The sequence below is a fragment of the Bos grunniens genome, chromosome 25 (genome assembly GCF_055505025.1).
Source record: "Bos grunniens cultivar Pamir isolate PY7600 chromosome 25, Bosgru_T2T1.0, whole genome shotgun sequence".
Lineage (NCBI taxonomy): Eukaryota > Metazoa > Chordata > Mammalia > Artiodactyla > Bovidae > Bos > Bos grunniens.
This window is the reverse complement of record NC_141189.1, coordinates 40,587,928-40,606,655: the sequence shown is the minus strand read 5'-3', so window position 1 is coordinate 40,606,655 and position 18,728 is coordinate 40,587,928. Positions and strand designations below refer to the sequence as shown.

General features: G+C 51.5%; 1 protein-coding gene across 2 annotated transcripts; it reads left to right on the top strand.

The window, feature by feature from the left end:
* The first annotated feature begins 1,667 nt into the window (after positions 1 to 1,667).
* On the top strand, positions 1,668 to 8,081 carry FLYWCH2 (FLYWCH family member 2). 2 transcript variants are annotated; one of them, XM_086376187.1, is made up of 4 exons: positions 1,668 to 1,794; positions 4,733 to 4,798; positions 6,136 to 6,564; positions 7,766 to 8,081. In XM_086376187.1, the coding sequence occupies exons 3-4, from the start codon at positions 6,234 to 6,236 to the stop codon at positions 7,867 to 7,869; spliced, it is 435 nt and encodes a 144-aa protein (XP_086232313.1). In that variant the 5' UTR covers positions 1,668 to 1,794; positions 4,733 to 4,798; positions 6,136 to 6,233; the 3' UTR covers positions 7,870 to 8,081. The 2 variants fall into 2 exon arrangements, with proteins under 2 accessions (XP_086232313.1, XP_086232312.1); XM_086376186.1 differs by lacking the exon at positions 4,733 to 4,798.
* The last annotated feature ends 10,647 nt before the right edge of the window (positions 8,082 to 18,728 follow it).

Sequence of the window (18,728 nt, the reverse complement as noted above, 5' to 3'; positions counted from 1 at the left end):
GTAAGCGTCTTTTAATTTCATTGCTGCAATCGCCATCTGCAGTGATTTTGGAGCCCAGAAAAATAAAGTCAGCCACTGTTTCCACTGTTTCCCTGTCTATCTGCCATGAAGTGATGGGACCGGATGCCACGATCTTAGTTTTCTGAATGTTGAGCTTTAAGCCAACTTTTTCACTCTCCACTTTCACTTTCATCAAGAGGCTCTTTAGTTCTTCTTTACTTTCTGCCATAAGGGTGGTATCATCTGCATATCTGAGATATGCAGCTATTATTGATATTTCTCCCAGCAATCTTGATTCCAGCCTGTGCTTCTTCCAGCCCAGTATTTCTCATGATGTACTCTGCATATAAGTTAAATAAGTCAGTGGACTATTAATAGATAATGGAAAATAAACTTACTAAGGCCTTTGAATGAACCTAGAAAATACCCAGGAAATGAGGTGACCCCTGGAGAAAGGATTGGAGGGTGTTGGAAGTCTGGCTGCTGAACCTGAACCAACGGTGGGGATGAGGAATCTGCAGATGGGGAGGTAGGGACAAGGAGGAAGCTGGGAGTCTTTGGGAGGCAGACACAGGTTCTGCTGATGTTTGGACTTGAAGATACAGGAGAATGTGGGTGAGCTGAAGGACACAGGATGGAGAAGATGCAGAGGACGTGGGAAATGCCTGGCATCCCGGGTAGGCAGGCCCCAAGGGACCTGGACCTGGCCTGCCCAGGGAGCCTAGGAGCAGCCTTAGAGGAAGAGGAGGGAGGCGGAGGCGGAGGGGAGGGGTGTCAGGGGAGTGGCATTTTCTAGAGGAATAGTGTCTTCATTCTGTCCACGTGAGGACACCCAACCAGAAGACTGGGGGCTCCAGCCGGGCGAAGGGCCGGGGTTGGGGCGGCGAGTGGAGGACTGGAAAGGGTTGAGGCGAGCAGAGGGCGCAGGCGCTGTGCGGGAGGGGAGCAGGAGCGTCGTTGCACCTAGGGCGGGTGAGAGGCAAGGCCGGCCTCAGCTCGGAGGATGCTGGACCACTCGGATCTCCACCCGCCAAGTGTCCAGGAGAGCACTCCCAGGCCTCGCAGCTCCCCGCACCAGAGCAATCCCGGTCCCCACCACACAGGGTGGTCAGAGAATAAGTGGGCAGTGACTGTGCGCTGTGAGTGGGGGCTGGACCTATGGGCGATAGACAGACCGAAAGATGAGTACTGGACCTGTGGGCGTTTGAAGGTACCAGTAGCGAGGAAGAGACCAATGGCGAGGGTTGAACCGAGAATCCAATCAATGCCAAAGATGCTGTGCCCTCAGGGATGCTGGGGACAGAGAGGAATCAGTAGCTTTGATGAACATAAAGGAAGTTCTCTCTGTTCGCTCAGAAGAACGAAGAGGACGACCGAGGCCCTTAAACAAATGCTCAGACTTCCTCCGCGTCGAGCCGATGTCAAACACTGGGGGAGGTCGCACGGTCTCAGTTAAACCCACCCTCCAGTCCTGGGAGAGCCCCGCCCGAGGTTCGTAGCCTGGCAGGCCCCTGAACTCTCAGTCCCGCCCAGTACCCGCATGGCCCCGCCCCCGCGCGCCGATTGGTCAGACCGCCAGCTCTGCCCTGCGCGGGGAAGACCCGGAGAAACCACTTAGGCTCAAGGAACCGGCACCTCAGAAGCCCTGCTGCGCATGCTCGTTCCTTGACCCCAGCCTGAGGTGACTGCCCGAACCTAGGCGGGGGCCCCCAGACACCTAGGCCGAGGGACCTGCCGCTGCTCGGCCTCCGGAGAGAGAGGGCCCCTCTGCCGTCGCCGCCCGGCCGGTGCCCGGTGAGGACGGGCCCCAGCGGATCGGGGAGGGTCTCAGGTCCCCGCCGGGCTCTCCTGGGGGTCCCCAAGGGCTACTGATGCTGGGGTGGGCGGGGTGCTCCCCACCTCTGCCTCCCGGCGCTCAGGCCACCCCCTTGTCCTTCATCCGCTATTCAAGCTCCTTTCTCCTTGTTCCTCCTTGCCCCCAACCACCCCGACCCCAAGACTGAGCCCTCACACCCCAAATCAGGGAACCCCACTCTGGGTTGTCTATCCTTGACCGCGTCCGCCCCACCCAGTACCGCCCCCGCCCTGCACCCAGCCCCTGTCCCGTCCCATCCTTGTGGCTCTAGCGATGCTCACAGGGCTGGCGGTTGGCGGTCTGAGATGTTGGGACAGGGGAGGCACTCAGGGAGCTTGGTCAGGAGGGGCGATCATGACGCGAGAGGAGAGAGCTGGGGAGCGGGGCGCAGCTCCGCAGCATAGACAGGTCTAGGGGCAGATTACAGCGGGTAAGGAGTAAAGCTAACTCTAAGACTACCTTTGGTGATTCTAAGCCGTGGTGATTAGGGGAAAAGAGATGTCATTACATGAAATCCCCACTTTGGGGAAACCTTCCCGTACACTATCAAGTAGCAATTCTTGACCCATTTTGGATCTTACTGCTGCTTTGAAAATCTCCCTGTGAGGATGTGTACCTGATGCCTAAGTGAACCCATCACCTCACCAGCAGCCCCATCACAGCCCTCCAAGAAGCACATGGGACAATGATTATGGAGTGGCCGAAGAACAGTTCCACTATGGACCAGGGAAGAGATTAGAAACTTCCTAAGCTGAGGACCCATGGCATCAGCCATGTTTCACAAAGTATCAGAATCAAATAGAGTACAGGTTAAAAATAAATAAATAAAAGTAGATTCTCAGGGCCCTCTCCAGACGCACTAAGAAAGAAGTCTGGGGTTGGAGGAGTCCAGGATTGGGCATTTTAAATAAGAATTCTAGAAGATTCTTAGGTATCGTGAAGTTGGGAAACCACTGGTCATAGACTTAATTTCCCTTTTCTTAATACATGAGTTTTATTGAGATAGTTTACATACCATGAATTCACTCACAATGTGCAATTTAATGGCTTTTAGTAAATTCACCAAGTTCTGCAGCCTTCACCACCATCAGTTTTGGAAATTTTTAATCGTCCCAGAAACCCCCATATTAGTATTCACTCTTCTGGCCCCCATCCCTCCCACCCCTAACCCTAGAAAACCACAAATTTACCTTCTGTCCTTATGGATTTTTCTACTGTATCAATTTTCTAGAGACTTCAGATCATTTTATAGAAATGGAATGTATAATTTGCAATCTTTGATGACAGGCCCTTTTTTCCACTCAGCTGATCTTTCCAAGGCTTATTCATGTGTGGCATGAATTTGTCAAATTATCAAATAATATTCCCTTGTGTGGACACATCACATTCTGTTTATTCATTTACCTGTTGATGGATATTTGGGCTGTTTCACTTTTTGGTGTCTGAATAATGCTGCTGCAAGCATTCTATGTACAAGTTTTTATGTGGACATCAGTTTCCATTTCTCTTGGAGAAACAACTAGGAGTGGAATTGCTGGGATATGTGGTAATTTTGTTTAACCTTTTGAGAAATCGCCAGATTGTTTTCCAAACTGGCTGCGCCTATATACAGCTCCACCAGCAGTGTATCAAGGCTCTATTTTCTTCTCAAACTCACCATCACTTGTTATGGTCTGTTTTTTGCTTTGTTTTATTAGATCCATCCTAATAGTGTGAAATAGTATCTCATGATCCACGTTTCCCTCACGACTAATGATGTTGAACATCTCATGTGCTTACTGGCCACTTGTATATTTTCTTTGGAGAAAGGCCTTTTCAGATTATTTGCCCATTTTTAAATTGAGTTATTTGTCTTTTTATTACTGAGTTGTAAAGGTTCTTTATAAATTCCAGATGCAGGTCCTTTATCAGAGATGTTGTTGTTTTAGTCACTAAGTTGTGTCCGACCCTTTTGCGGCCCCATGGACTATATGCCAGACTCCTCTGTCTACGGGAAATCCCAGGCAAGAATACTGGAGTGGGTTGCTGTTCCCTTCTCCAGGGGATCTTCCCGACCCAGGGATCAAACCCGGGTCTTCTGCATTGGCAGGTGTGTTCCTCACCACCAAACTACCCGGGAAGCCCTTTATCAGATACGTGATCTGCAAAAATGTTCTCCTATTCTATGGATTGCCTTTTAACTTTCTTGATTGTGAGTCTCTATGACTCACAAAAGTTTTAAATCTTGATGATGTCCAATTTACATATTTCTTCTTTGGTTGTCTGTACTTTTAGTTCTTTGCCTAATCCAACTCTTTTTTAAAGAGTTTTATCACTAGCTCTCATGTTTAAGCCTGTGGTCATTTAGAGTTAATTTTTTGGATATGGTATGAGGAAGGGGTCCAACCACCTGGAGTTTCATCCCTGGACCACAAAGGTTTAGGCTAGGCCCGGGATGTGCCCCAGGGCCAATCAGGGGCCTGTGGGCGGAGCTTCCCACCACAACCCTTTCCTGCCCAGAGTGGCTCTGCCAGGGGAGGCACTGGCAGCATCTTTTCTGCTGGACCCTGTGTCCCCCCAGGGCCCCGATACCACCATGTTGCCCACCCTGTGGGGCAGGGTGGGCAGAGCCGGGAAGGACCACGTGGGAGGAGCAGGAGTTGGCTCACCCAGAAGCTGGACCAGGGACAGGAGAGATAATGAGACATCAATCCTAGGGGTGCCAGTGGTCAGGGGACTTCCTACCAGGCAGCATAGACCTGAGGACACCACCACCACCACCCCCGCCCCGGAGGTGTCCTCCCTGTCACTTTGGGAGGTTTCTGCTCTCATGTCTAGTTGTCAGGGGAACTTGTGGGGGGCAAGACACCCCAACCACACATTGATCTTGCACTTCAGGCTCTTGTCATGAATGATGGGGTCTTGGAAGACTATGAAGTGCGGGGCATGGACCCTTCAAGCCATGTGAGTTTGTCGTTCAGTTGCTCAATCGTGTCTGACTCTTTGCAACCCTATGGACTGCAAACTCAAAAAAAAAGTTCAAAGCCAGGTCAGAGAAGCAGGTCCAGGGGGGCAGGTAAGAGTATGGGCTTCACTGCCCCCTGGGCCCTGGACAGGGTACATGAGACATCTGCCAAGGTGACAGCCTTGTTTCTGGGCTAAACTGAGAAAGACCCTCACCATCTGCTCACTACCCATTCACCCCCAACAGACACCCCCACACCGATGCCCCAGGGCCCAGGTCTCCAGGCCAGCCCTGCCCCTGTCAGCCATCCTTTCTGCTCTCCAGTCCAGCAGCCAGGGAGCCCTCAGTGACCACGGCTCCTCTGGACACCTCCACAGCCCTGTCCCCACTCAGCAGGGGCAGCGCCAGCACCAGCTCAGACAGAAGTCGCTGCCCTCGTGGGGCCCTGGCATCCCCTAGCCCTGGGGGGCCTGGGCCTCTGGCCTGGGATGGGGACTGGATCTATTTGTGAGTCCAGAGTCCCGCCTCCCAGGGCCAGGCTCCCCTCTGGGGCCTGCAGAGTGCCCTGGGGGCCCAGCCCCTGCTCCTGGTGACACAGACAGAGTGTTGGGGTGAAGGGCAGCAGGCCTTCTGGGAGGGTCAGTGACCTGAGTTCCCATCCCCCAAGTGCTTTTCCCCGAGGCCCGTTGCTCAGGAAGCCCGGCTCCCGTTATCCTGGAGCAGGTAGCCCGGGTGCAGTGCAGGGCGGGCCCTGGACCCCCTCGACCAGACCCCCAGCTCTGCTCCCTGGCCGTGTGCCTCCGTGTTCTCATCTGTAACCTGGGTTGATGAGAATGATCAACTTCCACAACGTGGAGTGAAGGTGAAATGGGACAAACCCGTGGAAGCACTCCACCCCGAGCTCAGCACCTGTGGGCCTGGGTTCCTAGTAACTCAGCTGTCAGTACCTTGGTCACGCCAGCAGCCCCTGCAGAGCCCTGTTTCTGGCACATTTTACAGATGGGGAGTGAGGTTTGGCTAGGGGAGGTGATGGTCCCAAGGCTGCCAAGACAGCAGACATGCTGGCCCGGGTTCTCCAGCTCCATTCCGGTCCTTCCCCAAGGTGGGGGCGGGTGTGGGGGGCACGGGGAAGCCCCCCCTGCCCTGACCTCCAGCCCAGATTCCTCCTGAACCCTGGCCCAAGGGCCCCTCCACTGATGGGATTTTTTTTCCCCATGGGATCCCTTAGTTTCCCAACCAGGGATCGAATCTACGCCCCCTGCATTAGAAGCGCAGGGTCTTAACCACTGGACTGCCAGGGATGTCCCCGCTGATGGGATTTTGCCTCCTCCCTTAGGACAGAGCCCCTGGACCGCCAGGTTCCTTGCAGGGAGGTGGAGGACAAATCCTACTGAGACCTGAGCGTGGCCTGGAGGCCCGGCTGCCTGTCCCAGAATGCCCCTGCCCGAGCCCAGCGAGCAGGAGGGCGAGAGTGTGAAGGCCGGCCAGGAGCCCTCCCCTGAGCCCCCTCAGCCGGGCACAGATGTTGTCCCCGCAGCCCCCAAGAAACCCAGGAAGTTCTCCAAACTGGTCCTGCTGACGGCCTCCAAGGACAGTGCCAAAGTGGAAGGGGCCAAGCGCAAAGGCGTGCACTGCATCATGTCCCTGGGGGTGCCTGGCCCTGCCACCCTCGCCAAAGCCCTCCTGAAGATCCATCCTGAGGCTCAGCGGGCCATCGAGGCCGCCCCCCAGGAGCCTGAACAGAAACGCAGCAAGCTGGACACAGGTGAGGCCTGGGCCCAGCACGCAGGACAGGAGCAGGGCCTTCTGAGGGCTGACATCAGGGGGACCGCCAGGCTTGGCTGGCCTGGAGAGGGTGCGTGTGCCGTGGACATGTGTGTGTCTGTCTAAATACATCTTGGTGTGGATCTCCGCGTGTCTGTAGACCTCCATGCACACGTGCATGTATGTGTGTGTCTAAGGTTCTGTCTGTTTACATGTGTATTTGCCTAGAAGGGTAACTTTGTGTGGGTCCTTGTGTGTCTGTGTTCCTGGGCCTATTTCTCCCCTATTTCTGCATTTACATATTCATGTGTCTTTTTCGTGAGATGGGGGCATCCCCAGCCACCAGCCTAGAGTTCTCAGGGAACCTAAGGGACCCCTCAGGCTCCATCGCCTGCTAGACGGAGCCATCCTCAGGGAGTCAGGGAACCCGGAGCCCGGAAGCCCCTCTGCAGGGGGCCCGGCTCACCCTTGAGCCCTTCCGCTGGCCTGTTCCATTCCAAGTGCCTCCTCGTGTCCACCTGCCTCTCTGGGAGGAGAGGGTCCTTCCTGGTGACCTGTGGGGAAGCAGGGCTCAGAGGAGCAAAGTCACCGCCCTGAGGCCATCAGTTGGTCCCTGCAAAGGATGGGGGTGCATCTGGCTCAGAGCCCGTTTCTCCAGCTGGGCTGGGTGGGACAGGCCATCCCCGGGGCTCCCTCCACGCCAGCTGAGACCTCTGCTCACTTCTCAGATCAGCCTGGGTTCTGGAGCCATGTAGGCCTCAACCCATAGGGCGCCTTTGTGAGAATTAGGATAAACCCACCTTCCTCGGACGCAGAGATGGGGCGTGGAACAGGGGCTACACGCAGGTCCCCAGGCGCCCCTGGGCAGGCGCTCATGGGCACCCTCGGCCTGCCCCTCCACCTTTACCTGCAGACCTGTCCACAGCGCTTCCCGCCTCCTGCTCTGTCCCCTGGCCAGGCAGTAGGGGTAGCAGCGGCTTCCTGGTGCTCAGCCCAGAATTGGCCTCAAGTTTTCTGGAAACAACCTCTGTGTCCCCGGGCCAGTGGCCTTTGCAAGCATGTCTGGAGTCAGCAGTTACTTTTCTAAGTCAGCCAACAGCTCCGCACCCCTCCCCTGGCAGCCGGGACCCCCAGGTTTGCCCCCCTACCCCTCCAACCCCTGTTCCTTTGACAACAGCCTGACCCACCCCCTTCTCTTCCAGATGGAGAAGAAGATGGGAGCTTAGCAGGGCCTTCTGCCCCCAGCCCCTTGGTGGACGGGGAGGAGTCCACCTCGGCCCTCGTCAAGCCCAGGGCGGCTCCGTAGCCCTGACAACCGTGGGTGCGTCCTGCCCCGGTCAGTGAACTTGGCTGCGCCTTCTACACGTTCCACTGGGCTTCTCCTGGGGCTCAGCCCCTGACTGGTTTTCACTTTCAGCACTGTAATTTTCTCCCTCCCAGTCAAGCATAATTTACTTTTGTAGCAGAAAAAAATTTTTTTAAGAGAATAAAAGAAGCTGTACACTAGGTCCCATCATAGATAGGCTTTTAAAATTCCATGACTCTGGATCCTTTGAGACCCCAGCTCCAACCGCCACCGCCCCCCATCCCCCTCCCCTCCACCCCCACCCCGGGGCGTCCCCTCTAGCACTTACCTCACCCTTCCTGGCCTGGACCATCTCTCAGACCCCGGAGGGCTCTGCAGGGGCCTCCATCCCCCAGGGCCTCACACCCCTGGGCCTCCTCAGCGTGGACATCCAGCCTCTGACCCAGAGATGAGGTGGAGACTCAGAGGCCTCCTCTTTCTGCCGCCTTTGGTCTCCAGCCCAGAACCCCTGGGAAGTGGATCCTGCCTGTCCCTGGCTGTCCCTCCAGAGCTAGTCCGCAGGACGCCTCAGCCCGCTCCTTCCTCCTGGACCCTCAGAAAGGCCGCCTCCTCCAGGGAGCCACACAGGACTGACAGCCCCCCTGCACAGGGACCCTAACGTTCATGGCAGCCCCAGGTTCTGCTGAGGAGGAGGTGGGCCTGCAGTCTGAGGGGGCACCCCAACAGAAGTGTATGGTGCCCTGTTGTGTTCCCTCTGGGTGGTGTGGGGGCTGAGGTAGATTCTTGGGAGCCTGAGCACCCCGCCTCCAGGTCCCTGGGGTGCTGCCCTGCTGTTGCCTTCCTTCAACCAGAAGTCAGGGTTCCCTGAGAAAAGGTGTCAGCCTGGAGAAGGAAATGCCAACCCACTCCAGTGTTCTTGCCTGGAGAATTCCATGGACAGAGGAGCCTGGCGGGCGACAGTCCATGGGGTCACAAAGAGTCACGACTGAGCAACTGACACCTTCAAGACGCTTCAGCCCACGTGCTCCTGTCATTTGGAAACTGCCTTTGAGCAAAACGAAATGGATTATTTTTTTTTTTAAGGCAGAGTTTAGAGGACTTCTGTTTTCAAGCAACATTTTCCAAATTTAATCTGTTATCTGTTGAGTCGCTCTTGGGAAAAGTGAGTTACGTGGCATCTTCCTTGCCCAACTCTCCATTCTGCTGTTATTTTTACAGCGAGGTTGTCTGTAACATTTACATTCTGTACCCATAACTTGGAAAGTTCTTTTGTCTGGATTCTCTATTTAAATAGATTCCCATCCCCCACCCTGGTTCTCCTTTCCTGAGGTCTGAGTCATCCCCGTGATGGGCTGGTTCTGAGGGTGCTGAGGGGCTGGGGGGGACCGTTCGATGGTGGAGCGGGCCTGGAGAAGAGGCAGTGGGGAGAGGAGCCAACCCCTGCCCCTCAGCCTGGTCTCCAGGCAGTCCTGGCCTGAACAGGGTCTCAGCAGGCATCCACTCCCTTGAACTGTGCTGTGGCACCATCGACCCCTTCTGCAACTGCCAGGCAAGGCTGGGAGTGGCACTCGGGGCCCCAGTGAGGGGGCCTGGTTGAGGCTGCGTGGGGGATCAGCAAGGGGGTACCTCCCTCCGGGGGCTCAAGTCACCCTGCCTGAAAGGTGGTTAGGACTGTGGGGCAGGAAGCCACTGCCGAGTCAGGATGGGAGCCCACACGCTGGATCTGGAGGTTTTCTTATTTTTTAAATTTTGAAACATTGCAAACTCCCATAGTAGTTGTACAAGCATCCAGAGAGCACCACCTAGATTCACCTGCCCTTTCCCTCCTGCTGCTTTCTTTAACACACCCAGACCAACATCGTATATTTTATTCTGTCTTATATTCATTTTAATTCATATTTATTTGGCTGCAGCAGGTCTTGGTTGGGGCACATAGGATCTTCTGTGCCCCATGTGGGATCATTAGCTGTGGCACGTGGGATCTAGTTCCCTGACCAAGAATCGAACCCAGGCCGGCTGCATTGGATGTGCAGACTCTTAACCGCTGGACCACCAGGAAGTCCCACCTTTGGAGAACCTTAATGTCTTTCCAGAGCAGGATACACAGGACCCAGTGGTCAACAGATCACAGCCCAGGTTCCCAGAGCTAGACAGGAAGCACGGAACTTCCTGCGACAAGTCCATGAAAACTGGGGCTAAGAGCTGCCGGGGAAAAGGCCAAGAGCTCCTTAGCGTATGACGGGGCCCTGGGGAAGCCCCGTGAAGGGAGCTGAACGGTAAGGACGGCATGCTTGGGAGAGGCGAGACTTGGGCCCAGAGAGAAAAGGACAGGAAGGCCACAGGGCAGGCAGGATGGGCAGAGGCTAGTGGTCCAGAGCCCAGGGGCCTAGAGGCCACAGGTAGGTCCAGGTTCATGGAAGGTGGGGAAGGATTCTCCCAGAGGGGGAACCTAGTCAGTGTGGTTTTACAAAACTCACCAGACACCCGGAGGAGAACGGATGTGAGGTGGGGTGGGGGCATCCAAAGTGGGAGCTGAGAGAAGAGTCAGGAAGCCACTCCACACACAACTCCCTACACCCTGCCCCAGGGTAGAGGAAAGGGAAGGGGAGTGGAGATGCTGGAAGGGGGCTGAAAAGGGCTCAGCGATGGAGGTCTCTTTCAGGGAACTGGGTTTGAGGGAGAGAGGACTGGCCTGCCCAGCCAGTAGCTCAGTGGTAAAGAATCTGCCTGCTAATGCAGGAGACACGGGTTTGAGCCTTGATCCAGGAAGATCCCACATGCCTCAGAGCAACTAAGCCTGTGGGCCACAACTACTGAGCCTATGCTCTAGAGCTCAGGAACCACAACTGTTGCGCCCATGATCTGCAATTACTGAAGGTGGAGGGCCCTAGAGCCGGTGCTCCAGAGCAAGAGAGGCCACCAAAAGGAGAAGGCCCAGCAAAGCAATGAAAAGTAGCCCCCGCCGGCTGCAATTAGAGAAAAACGCTCACAGTCCAAAGACCCAGCACAGCCATAAATAAAGAAATAAATAATAAGATTTTTAAAAATACATAGGATGACGGTACACTTTCTTTTAAAAAATAACTTACATTGGTCTTTCAAGCTAAAAATAATGTTATTTATGGTTATGAAATAAATAAGAAAATATTGATTAAGAAAAAATATTACAAATATCTCCAATAATTCCATCACCTAGAGATAGGTTTGTAATAAATATTTTTATATTCAGAAAATTGGGGTCATTCAGTTCTTTTTTTTTTTTTTCTTGGATATTCCCTCTGACTTGCGGGATCTTAATTCCCTCCGGAGAGTCAAACCTGGGCAGCGGCAGTGACACACCGAGTCCTAACAACTGGACAGCCAGGGAATTCTTAATATATTACAAAGGTCTTTCCAGCGTCCATTTTACAGCGTAGCACAACGTACCGCCACAGGGGTGGTGATCATTCATGCAGGCAGTCCCGCTGGACGTATCCCGTTCGTGTCCAGGTCGGTAACGATCCTCTCAAAAGTCTCGGGTGAGATAGCGGCTCCGGGGGAGGACACCGCTTCCAACATTTCCACCCGGCGCTCAGGCATCCTCGCCAACACCCGGCAACACCATTGAAAAGAAAATATTGACAACGGGCCCCCTCCCCTCCCCTCCCCTCCCCCCCCCCCCCCCCCCGCTTTATCCGCCGGCACACCCGCTGCGTGTTTTCTCCTGGGGGCTGCCACCACTAGACTGGAGGGCGGGTCCAGAGATGCCCCCTCCCCCGCCCCGCGTGGCTGATGCTCCGGGCGGCCGGGAGGCGGCGCGCCCGGAGGCCGTCTGGCCCAGCGGACCCAGGACGCCCACCCACGCCCTTTGCGGTCGGGGCACCGGCTCCAAAGTGACTTCTGCTGGGGGCAGGAAGGCGATCAGTGGCGATCCGGCAGATCGCCGGCTATCCGAGATTCGTGCTCCAGTCCTTCTCCGACAGACCCTCCTACCCAAGTCGCAGACCCTCCTCCTCTGTGTCTGATTTCCCCCAGCAGGTACCGCTTCCAAGACACCACGTGACCCACTGTTTATTAAGATCTATGGCTTCTCCCCCCACCCTCCTGCTCCGTAACTTAGGCTCAAGTATGCGGGGGCGGCGGTTTTTGTCGATTTCCGCACGGGAGGCGCTCGGGGCCGACAGGCAGGGGTGCCGGACGCGAAGCCCCAGTAAGGGGCGGAGATGCGGGGACCCCAAGCGCCGAGCCGGAGGTCCGGCGGAGCTTTAGGCCCGAGAAGGAGGCGCAGGACGGAGAACGCGGATGGGAAAGGGGGCAAGAGAACGCAGGAAGGAGGGGATTCGACCGAGGTTGCGGAAAATGTGGGCAGGCTGGCCCCGCGCGACCTGGACCTGCACCTGCCCGGAGCGCGGGGGACGCGGCTAGGCGCGAAGGAGGGAGGCGGAGGGAGGGTTGTCAGGCGAGCGGCATTTTCTAGAGGAGAAGTGCCTTCTTTCTGTCCACGTGAGGACGCGCGGCCAGAAGTCTGGGGGCTCCGGCCGGACGAAGGCGGAGCCGGGTTGGGCGGGCGGAGGGCTGCGAAGTGTTGCGGCGAGCAGAGGGCGCAGGCGCGGTGCGGGAGGGGAGCCGGGGCGTCGCTGCACCCGGGGCTGGTGAGAGGCAGGGCCGGCTTCAGCTCGAAGGATGCTGGACCACTCGGATCGCCACCCGCCAAGTGTCCAGGAGAGCACTCCCAGGCCCCTCAGCTCCCGGCACCGGAGCAACCCCGGTCCCCACCGCACAAAGTGGTCAGAGAATAAGTGGGCAGTGACTGTGCGCTGTGAGTGGGGGCTGGACCGATGGACGATGGCCGGACTCATGGACGAGCATCGGATAGCTGGGCAGGGGGCTGGAGCACTTCGGAAAAAGATGCTTTCCCCTCACTAATTGCCAAAGGGATAGTTTTTTTTTTTTTTTGTCTGACGTTTTATTTGGACATAATTTCATGCAGAAAAATTGCAAGAAATGTACAAAGCATTCCCATATACTTTCACCCAGGTACCCCGAAACTTAGGAATGAAGCAGTCACAGCAGCAATAGTAAAATTTAGAAATGTGTCCAATAGGAAAATAGCTAAATTAGGTAGCCAATCATATGTAAATAAGCTTATAATGTTGGGGAGCGTTATAATATACAGGTAGGTGGGAAAAGCAAGAATTACTTGAAAACAATTGCCATGGAATGTGTTTGCAATGATGTAAAGTTTAAAATAAAGATCTGTTTTCGAAAAGACTGACAAGAAAGATGACAACTGTAAACTTAAGGGGTCTAAAGTCATCCTGGGAAAGAATGAAGTTGGAGAATTCACTCTCTGATTTCAAAACTTTCCACAAAGCAACAGTAATTGTGTCAGGGTGGTGCTGGCACAAGATAGACACAGACCATGAATAGAAGTGAGAGTCCAGAAATAAATCCTCATATTTACAGTTAATTGTTTTTCAACAGCGGAGCCAAAAGAATTACAGGGAGAAAAGAACAGTCTTTTCAACAAATGGTACAACTAGGATGTTCATATGCAGAAAAAAAAAAAAATGAACTCACAGCCCTGCTTTGCCTGTGCATACTTAGTTATTAAGTCATGTGCAACTCTTTGCAATCCCATGGACTGTAATCTGCCAGGCTCCTCTGTCCATGGGATTTTCCAGGCAAGAATACTGGAGAGGGTTGCCATTTCCTTCTCCAGGGACTACTGGAGTGGGTTGCCATTTCCTTCTCCAGGTAATCTTCCCGACCCCAGGATCGAACCTGAGTCTCTTGCATTGGCAGGCGGATTCTTCACCACTGAGCCACCTGGGAAGCCCCGTACTTCCCCATACACAAAAGATAACTCAAAATGGGTTTAAGTCTCAAATGTAAGAAGTAAACCACCAAACTTTTTAGAATACGTGGGGGTAAATCTTTGTGAACTTGGACTAGGCAATGATTTCTTAGATGTGACATCAAAAGCACAAGCAAAAAAAAAAAGATGAACTGGACATCATCAAAATTAAGAACTTCTGTGCTTCAGAGGACCCTGTCTTAACTGGGGGCAATAAAATGAAAAGACAATCCACAGAATGGGGGAAACTTTTTGCAAATCATATATCTGACAATGGACATATATCTAGGATATATAAAGAATTTTTAGGCTTAATAATAAAATGACAACTCAACTTTGAAATGGGTAAAGGCTCTAAATAGACATTTCTCCAAAGAAAATATGCAAATCGCAAATAAGTACGTGAGAAGAGAATCAACGTCATCAGCCATCAGTTCAGTTCAGGTCAGTCGCTCAGCTGTGTCCGACTCTTTGCCACCCCATGAATTGCAGCATGCCAGGCCTCCCTGTCCATCACCAACTCCCGGAGTTCACTCAGACTCACGTCCATTGAGTTGGTGATGCCATCCAGCCATCTCATCTTCTGTCGTTCCCTTCTCCTGCCCCCAATCCCTCCCAGCATCACAGTCTTTTACAATGAGTCAACTCTTAGCATGAGGTGGCCAAAGTACTGGAGTTTCAGCTTTAGCATCATTCCGTCCAAGGAACACCCAGGGCTGATCTCCTTTAGAATGGACTGGTTGGATCTCCTTGCAGTCCAAGGGACTCTCAAGAGTCTTCTCCAACACCACGGTTCAAAAGCATCAGTTCTTCGGCACTCAGCTTTCTTCACAGTCCAACTCTCGCATCCATACATGACCACTGGAAAAACCATAGCCTTGACTAGACAGACCTTTGTTGGCAAAGTAATGTCTCTGCTTTTGAATATGCTATCTAGGTTGGTCATAACTTTTCTTCCAAGGAGTAAGGGTCTTTTAATTTCATGGCTGCAGTCACCATCTGCAGAGATTTTGGAGCCCCAAAAAATAAACTCTGACACTGTTTCCCCATCTATTTCCCATGAAGTGATGGACCAGATGCCATGATCTTCATTTTCTGAATGTTGAGCTTTAAGCCAACTTTTTCACTCTCCACTTTCACTTTCATCAAGAGGCTCTTTAGTTCTTCTTCACTTTCTGCCATAAGGGTGGTGTCATCTGCATATCTGAGGTTATTGGTATTTCTCCCGGCAATCTTGATTCCAGCTTGTGCTTCTTCCAGCCCAGCATTTCTCATGATGTACTCTGCATATAAGTTAAATAAGCCATCAGGGAAATGCAAATCAAAACCACAATGAAGTGCCACTTCACTTCACAATGAAATGCCATGCTAATCAGAAAGACAGATAATAACAAGTGTTGACCAGGATGTGAAGAAATTGGAATGCTCATACATTGCTGGTAGGAATGTAAAATGGAGCAGACCCTGTGGAAAACAATTTAGCAATTCCTCAAATGGTTAAACATTGACCCAGCAAGTCTACTCCTAGGTGGAAAAATAATTGAAAACATCTGTCCACACAAATTTGCATATGAATGTTCACAGCAGCACTATTCACAGTAGCCCAAAAGTGGAAACAACCCAACATTATCCGACAGATGAATGGGTAAACAAATTGGGGTATATCTATACAGTGTAATATTATTTGATGATAAAAAGAATGAAATACTGCTGGCGTACTACAACATGGATGGACTTCGAAAACAACTGTACAAAAAAGATCTTCACGACCCAGATAATCACGATGGTGTGATCACTGAACTAGAGCCAGACATCCTGGAATGTGAAGTCAAGTGGGCCTTAGAAAGCATCACTACGAACAAAGCTAGTGGAGGTGATGGAATTCCAGTTGAGCTATTCCAAATCCTGAAAGATGATGCTGTGAAAGTGCTGCACTCAATATGCCAGCACATTTGGAAAACTCAGCAGTGGCCACAGGACTGGAAAAGGTCAGTTTTCATTCCAATCCCAAAGAAAGGCAATGCCAAAGAATGCTCAAACTACCGCACAATTGCACTCATCTCACACGCTAGTAAAGTAATGCTCAAAATTCTCCAAGCCAGGCTTCAGCAATATGTGACCTGTGAACTTCCTGATATTCAAGGTGGTTTTAGAAAAGGCAGAGGAACCAGAGATCAAATTGCCAACATCCGCTGGATCATGAAAAAAGCAAGAGAGTTCCAGAAAAACATCTATTTCTGCTTTCTTGACTATGCCAAAGCCTTTGATTGTGTGGATCACAATAAACTGTGGAAAATTCTTCAAGAGATGGGAATACCAGACCACCTGATCTGCCTCTTGAGAAATTTGTATGCAGGTCAGGAAGCAACAGTTAGAACTGGACATGGAACAACAGACTGGTTCCAAATAGGAAAAGGAGTTCGTCAAGGCTGTATATTGTCACCCTGTTTATTTAACTTATATGCAGAGTACATCATGAGAAACACTGGACTGGAAGAAACACAAGCTGGAATCAAGATTGCCGGGAGAAATATCAATAACCTCAGATATGCAGATGACACCACCCTTATGGCAGAAAGTGAAGAGGAACTCAAAAGCCTCTTGATGAAAGTGAAAGTGGAAAGTGAAAAAGTTGGCTTAAAGCTCAACATTCAGAAAACGAAGATCATGGCATCCGGTCCCACCACTTCATGGGAAATAGATGGGGAAACAGTGGAAACAGTGTCAGACTTTATTTTTCTGGGCTCCAAAATCACTGCAGAAGCTGACTGCAGCCATGAAATTAAAAGACGCTTACTCCTTGGAAGGAAAGTGATGACCAACCTAGATAGCATATTCAAAAGCAGAGACATTACTTTGCCAACAAAAGTTCATCTAGTCAAGGCTATGGTTTTTCCTGTGGTCATGTGTGGATGTGAGAGTTGGACTGTGAAGAAGGCTGAGCACCGAAGAATTGATGCTTTTGAACTGTGGTGTTGGAGAAGACTCTTGAGAGTCCCTTGGACTGCAAGAAGATCCAACCAGTCCATTCTGAAGGAGATCAGCCCTAGGATTTCTTTGGAAGGAATGATGCTAAAGCTGAAACTCCAGTACTTTGGCCACCTCATGCGAAGAGTTGACTCATTGGAAAAGACTGATGCTGGGAGGGATTAGGGGCAGGAGGAGAAGGGGACGACAGAGGATGAGATGGCTGGATGGCATCACTGACTCGATGGACATGAGTCTGAATGAACTCGGGGAGTTGGTGATGGACAGGGAGGCCTGGCGTGCTGTGATTCATGGGGTGGCAAAGAGTCAGACACGACTGAGCGACTGATCTGATCTGATGCTTAGAGAAAGAAGCCAGACACTAAAGACCAAAGGTCGTATGATTCCATTTAAGTGAAATGTCCAGAATATGCTTATCTATAGAGACAGAAAGTAGATTAATAGTTGCTTAGGGTGGGAGGATGGGGGACTGAGGTGTGTTTGTTTTGAAGTGATGAAATTGTTCTAAAACTGATTGTGGTGACATCCGCATCTCTGTGAATATACTAAAACCCATTCAATTGTACATTTTTTTTTCTTTCTTTCTTTTTATTATTGCTTTTTTATTTATTTATTTATTTTTTATTTTTTTTAAATTTTATTTTATTTTTAAACTTTACAATATTGTATTGGTGGGTGAATTGTATAGTATGTGAATTATATCCAATAAATCAGTTACCAAAAAAGATACAATAAAACTTTTATGTGTTAGCATAACATTTTTATGAAAATCATTGTATTTTCCAAAACAAATTTTATAAGAATGGTGTTTTACATTTTTTTGGGGGGCGGCATAAATCTCTTTAATGTAGGTAAATGGAGCACTGCTGCTGCTAAGTCGCTTCAGTCGTATCCGACTCTGTGAGACCCCATAGACGGCAGCCCACCAGGCTCCCCCATCCCTGGGATTCTCCAGGCAAGAACACTGGAGTGGGTTGCCATTTCCTTCTCCAATGCGTGAAAGTGAAGTCGCTCAGTCGTGTCCGACCCTCAGCGACCCTATGGACTGCAGCCTACCAGGCTCTGCCGTCCATGGGATTTTCCAGGCAGGAGTACTGGAGTGGGGTGCCATTGCCTTCTCCGAAATGGAGCACTACACGATCTCATATGTGCTTCAACATTCAACCTGTTACACGTCATGTAACCTTTGGAATATCCCATGAGGACTTCCAGAAACCCCAGAGACTTTGAGGACGGTTTCTCTACTGTAAAATTCATATTTCCCCTCTTGGAATTAATTAGTATCTTGTGGAGAAATATGTATTTTGGGAATATGCAAATACTAGTTCCTTGTTGAACTTTCACCCTCCGGTCTTAGAGGCCATTTATTTTTGTCCAAATCAGTTATTATTTAATGTCATCGTCGTGAAGTTTCTCAGTCGTGTCCGACTCTTTGAGACCCCATGGACTGTAGCCTACCAGGCTCCTCCATCCATGGGATTCTCCAGGCAAGAACACTGGAGTGGGTTGCCATTTCCTTATCCAGGAGATCTTCCCGACCCAGGGATTGAACCCGGGTCTCACGCATTGTAGGCAGACGCTTTATCGTCTGAGCCATCAAGGAAGTCCATCCTATTACTTAATGATGGTCGCCAAATGGTGATTTTCTGTTTCATTCCTTCTTCATTTATTAGTCGGCATCCTACTGTAAGAGATTTCTCATCTCTCCATTTACTTATTTACATCACTATCGATCATGGATTCTTGTTTTACTCAGTTATAATCTCTTATTATTATTATTTAGTTTGAATCAAATTGGCCCAACTTTGAGGTTAGTCATTTTAACCTGTCAGTGAAGTGCAGAAGAAATCTTCCGCAGCCTAAGGAAAGTGACGGTCCTAAGGATGCACCACAAAGATCGCTTCCGCTCAATTAGCACAGAATCAAATCCTGGGGCGGTTCGGGAGTGTCAAGGCCCCCCAGCTCTCTCTGAGCGTCACCGCACAGGACCTCCAGTCCAAGTCTCAGGTCTGAGCGACTCTAGGTCCGCGGACGC

Bases quoted from the DNA above. Each gene is read 5' to 3' on its own strand.
- FLYWCH2 (XM_086376186.1), top strand. From the start codon at position 6,234: ATGCCCCTGCCCGAGCCCAGCGAGCAGGAGGGCGAGAGTGTGAAGGCC. The intron at 6,565-7,765 runs GTGAGGCCTGGG...CTTCTCTTCCAG, and splicing joins ACGCAGCAAGCTGGACACAG to ATGGAGAAGAAGATGGGAGC.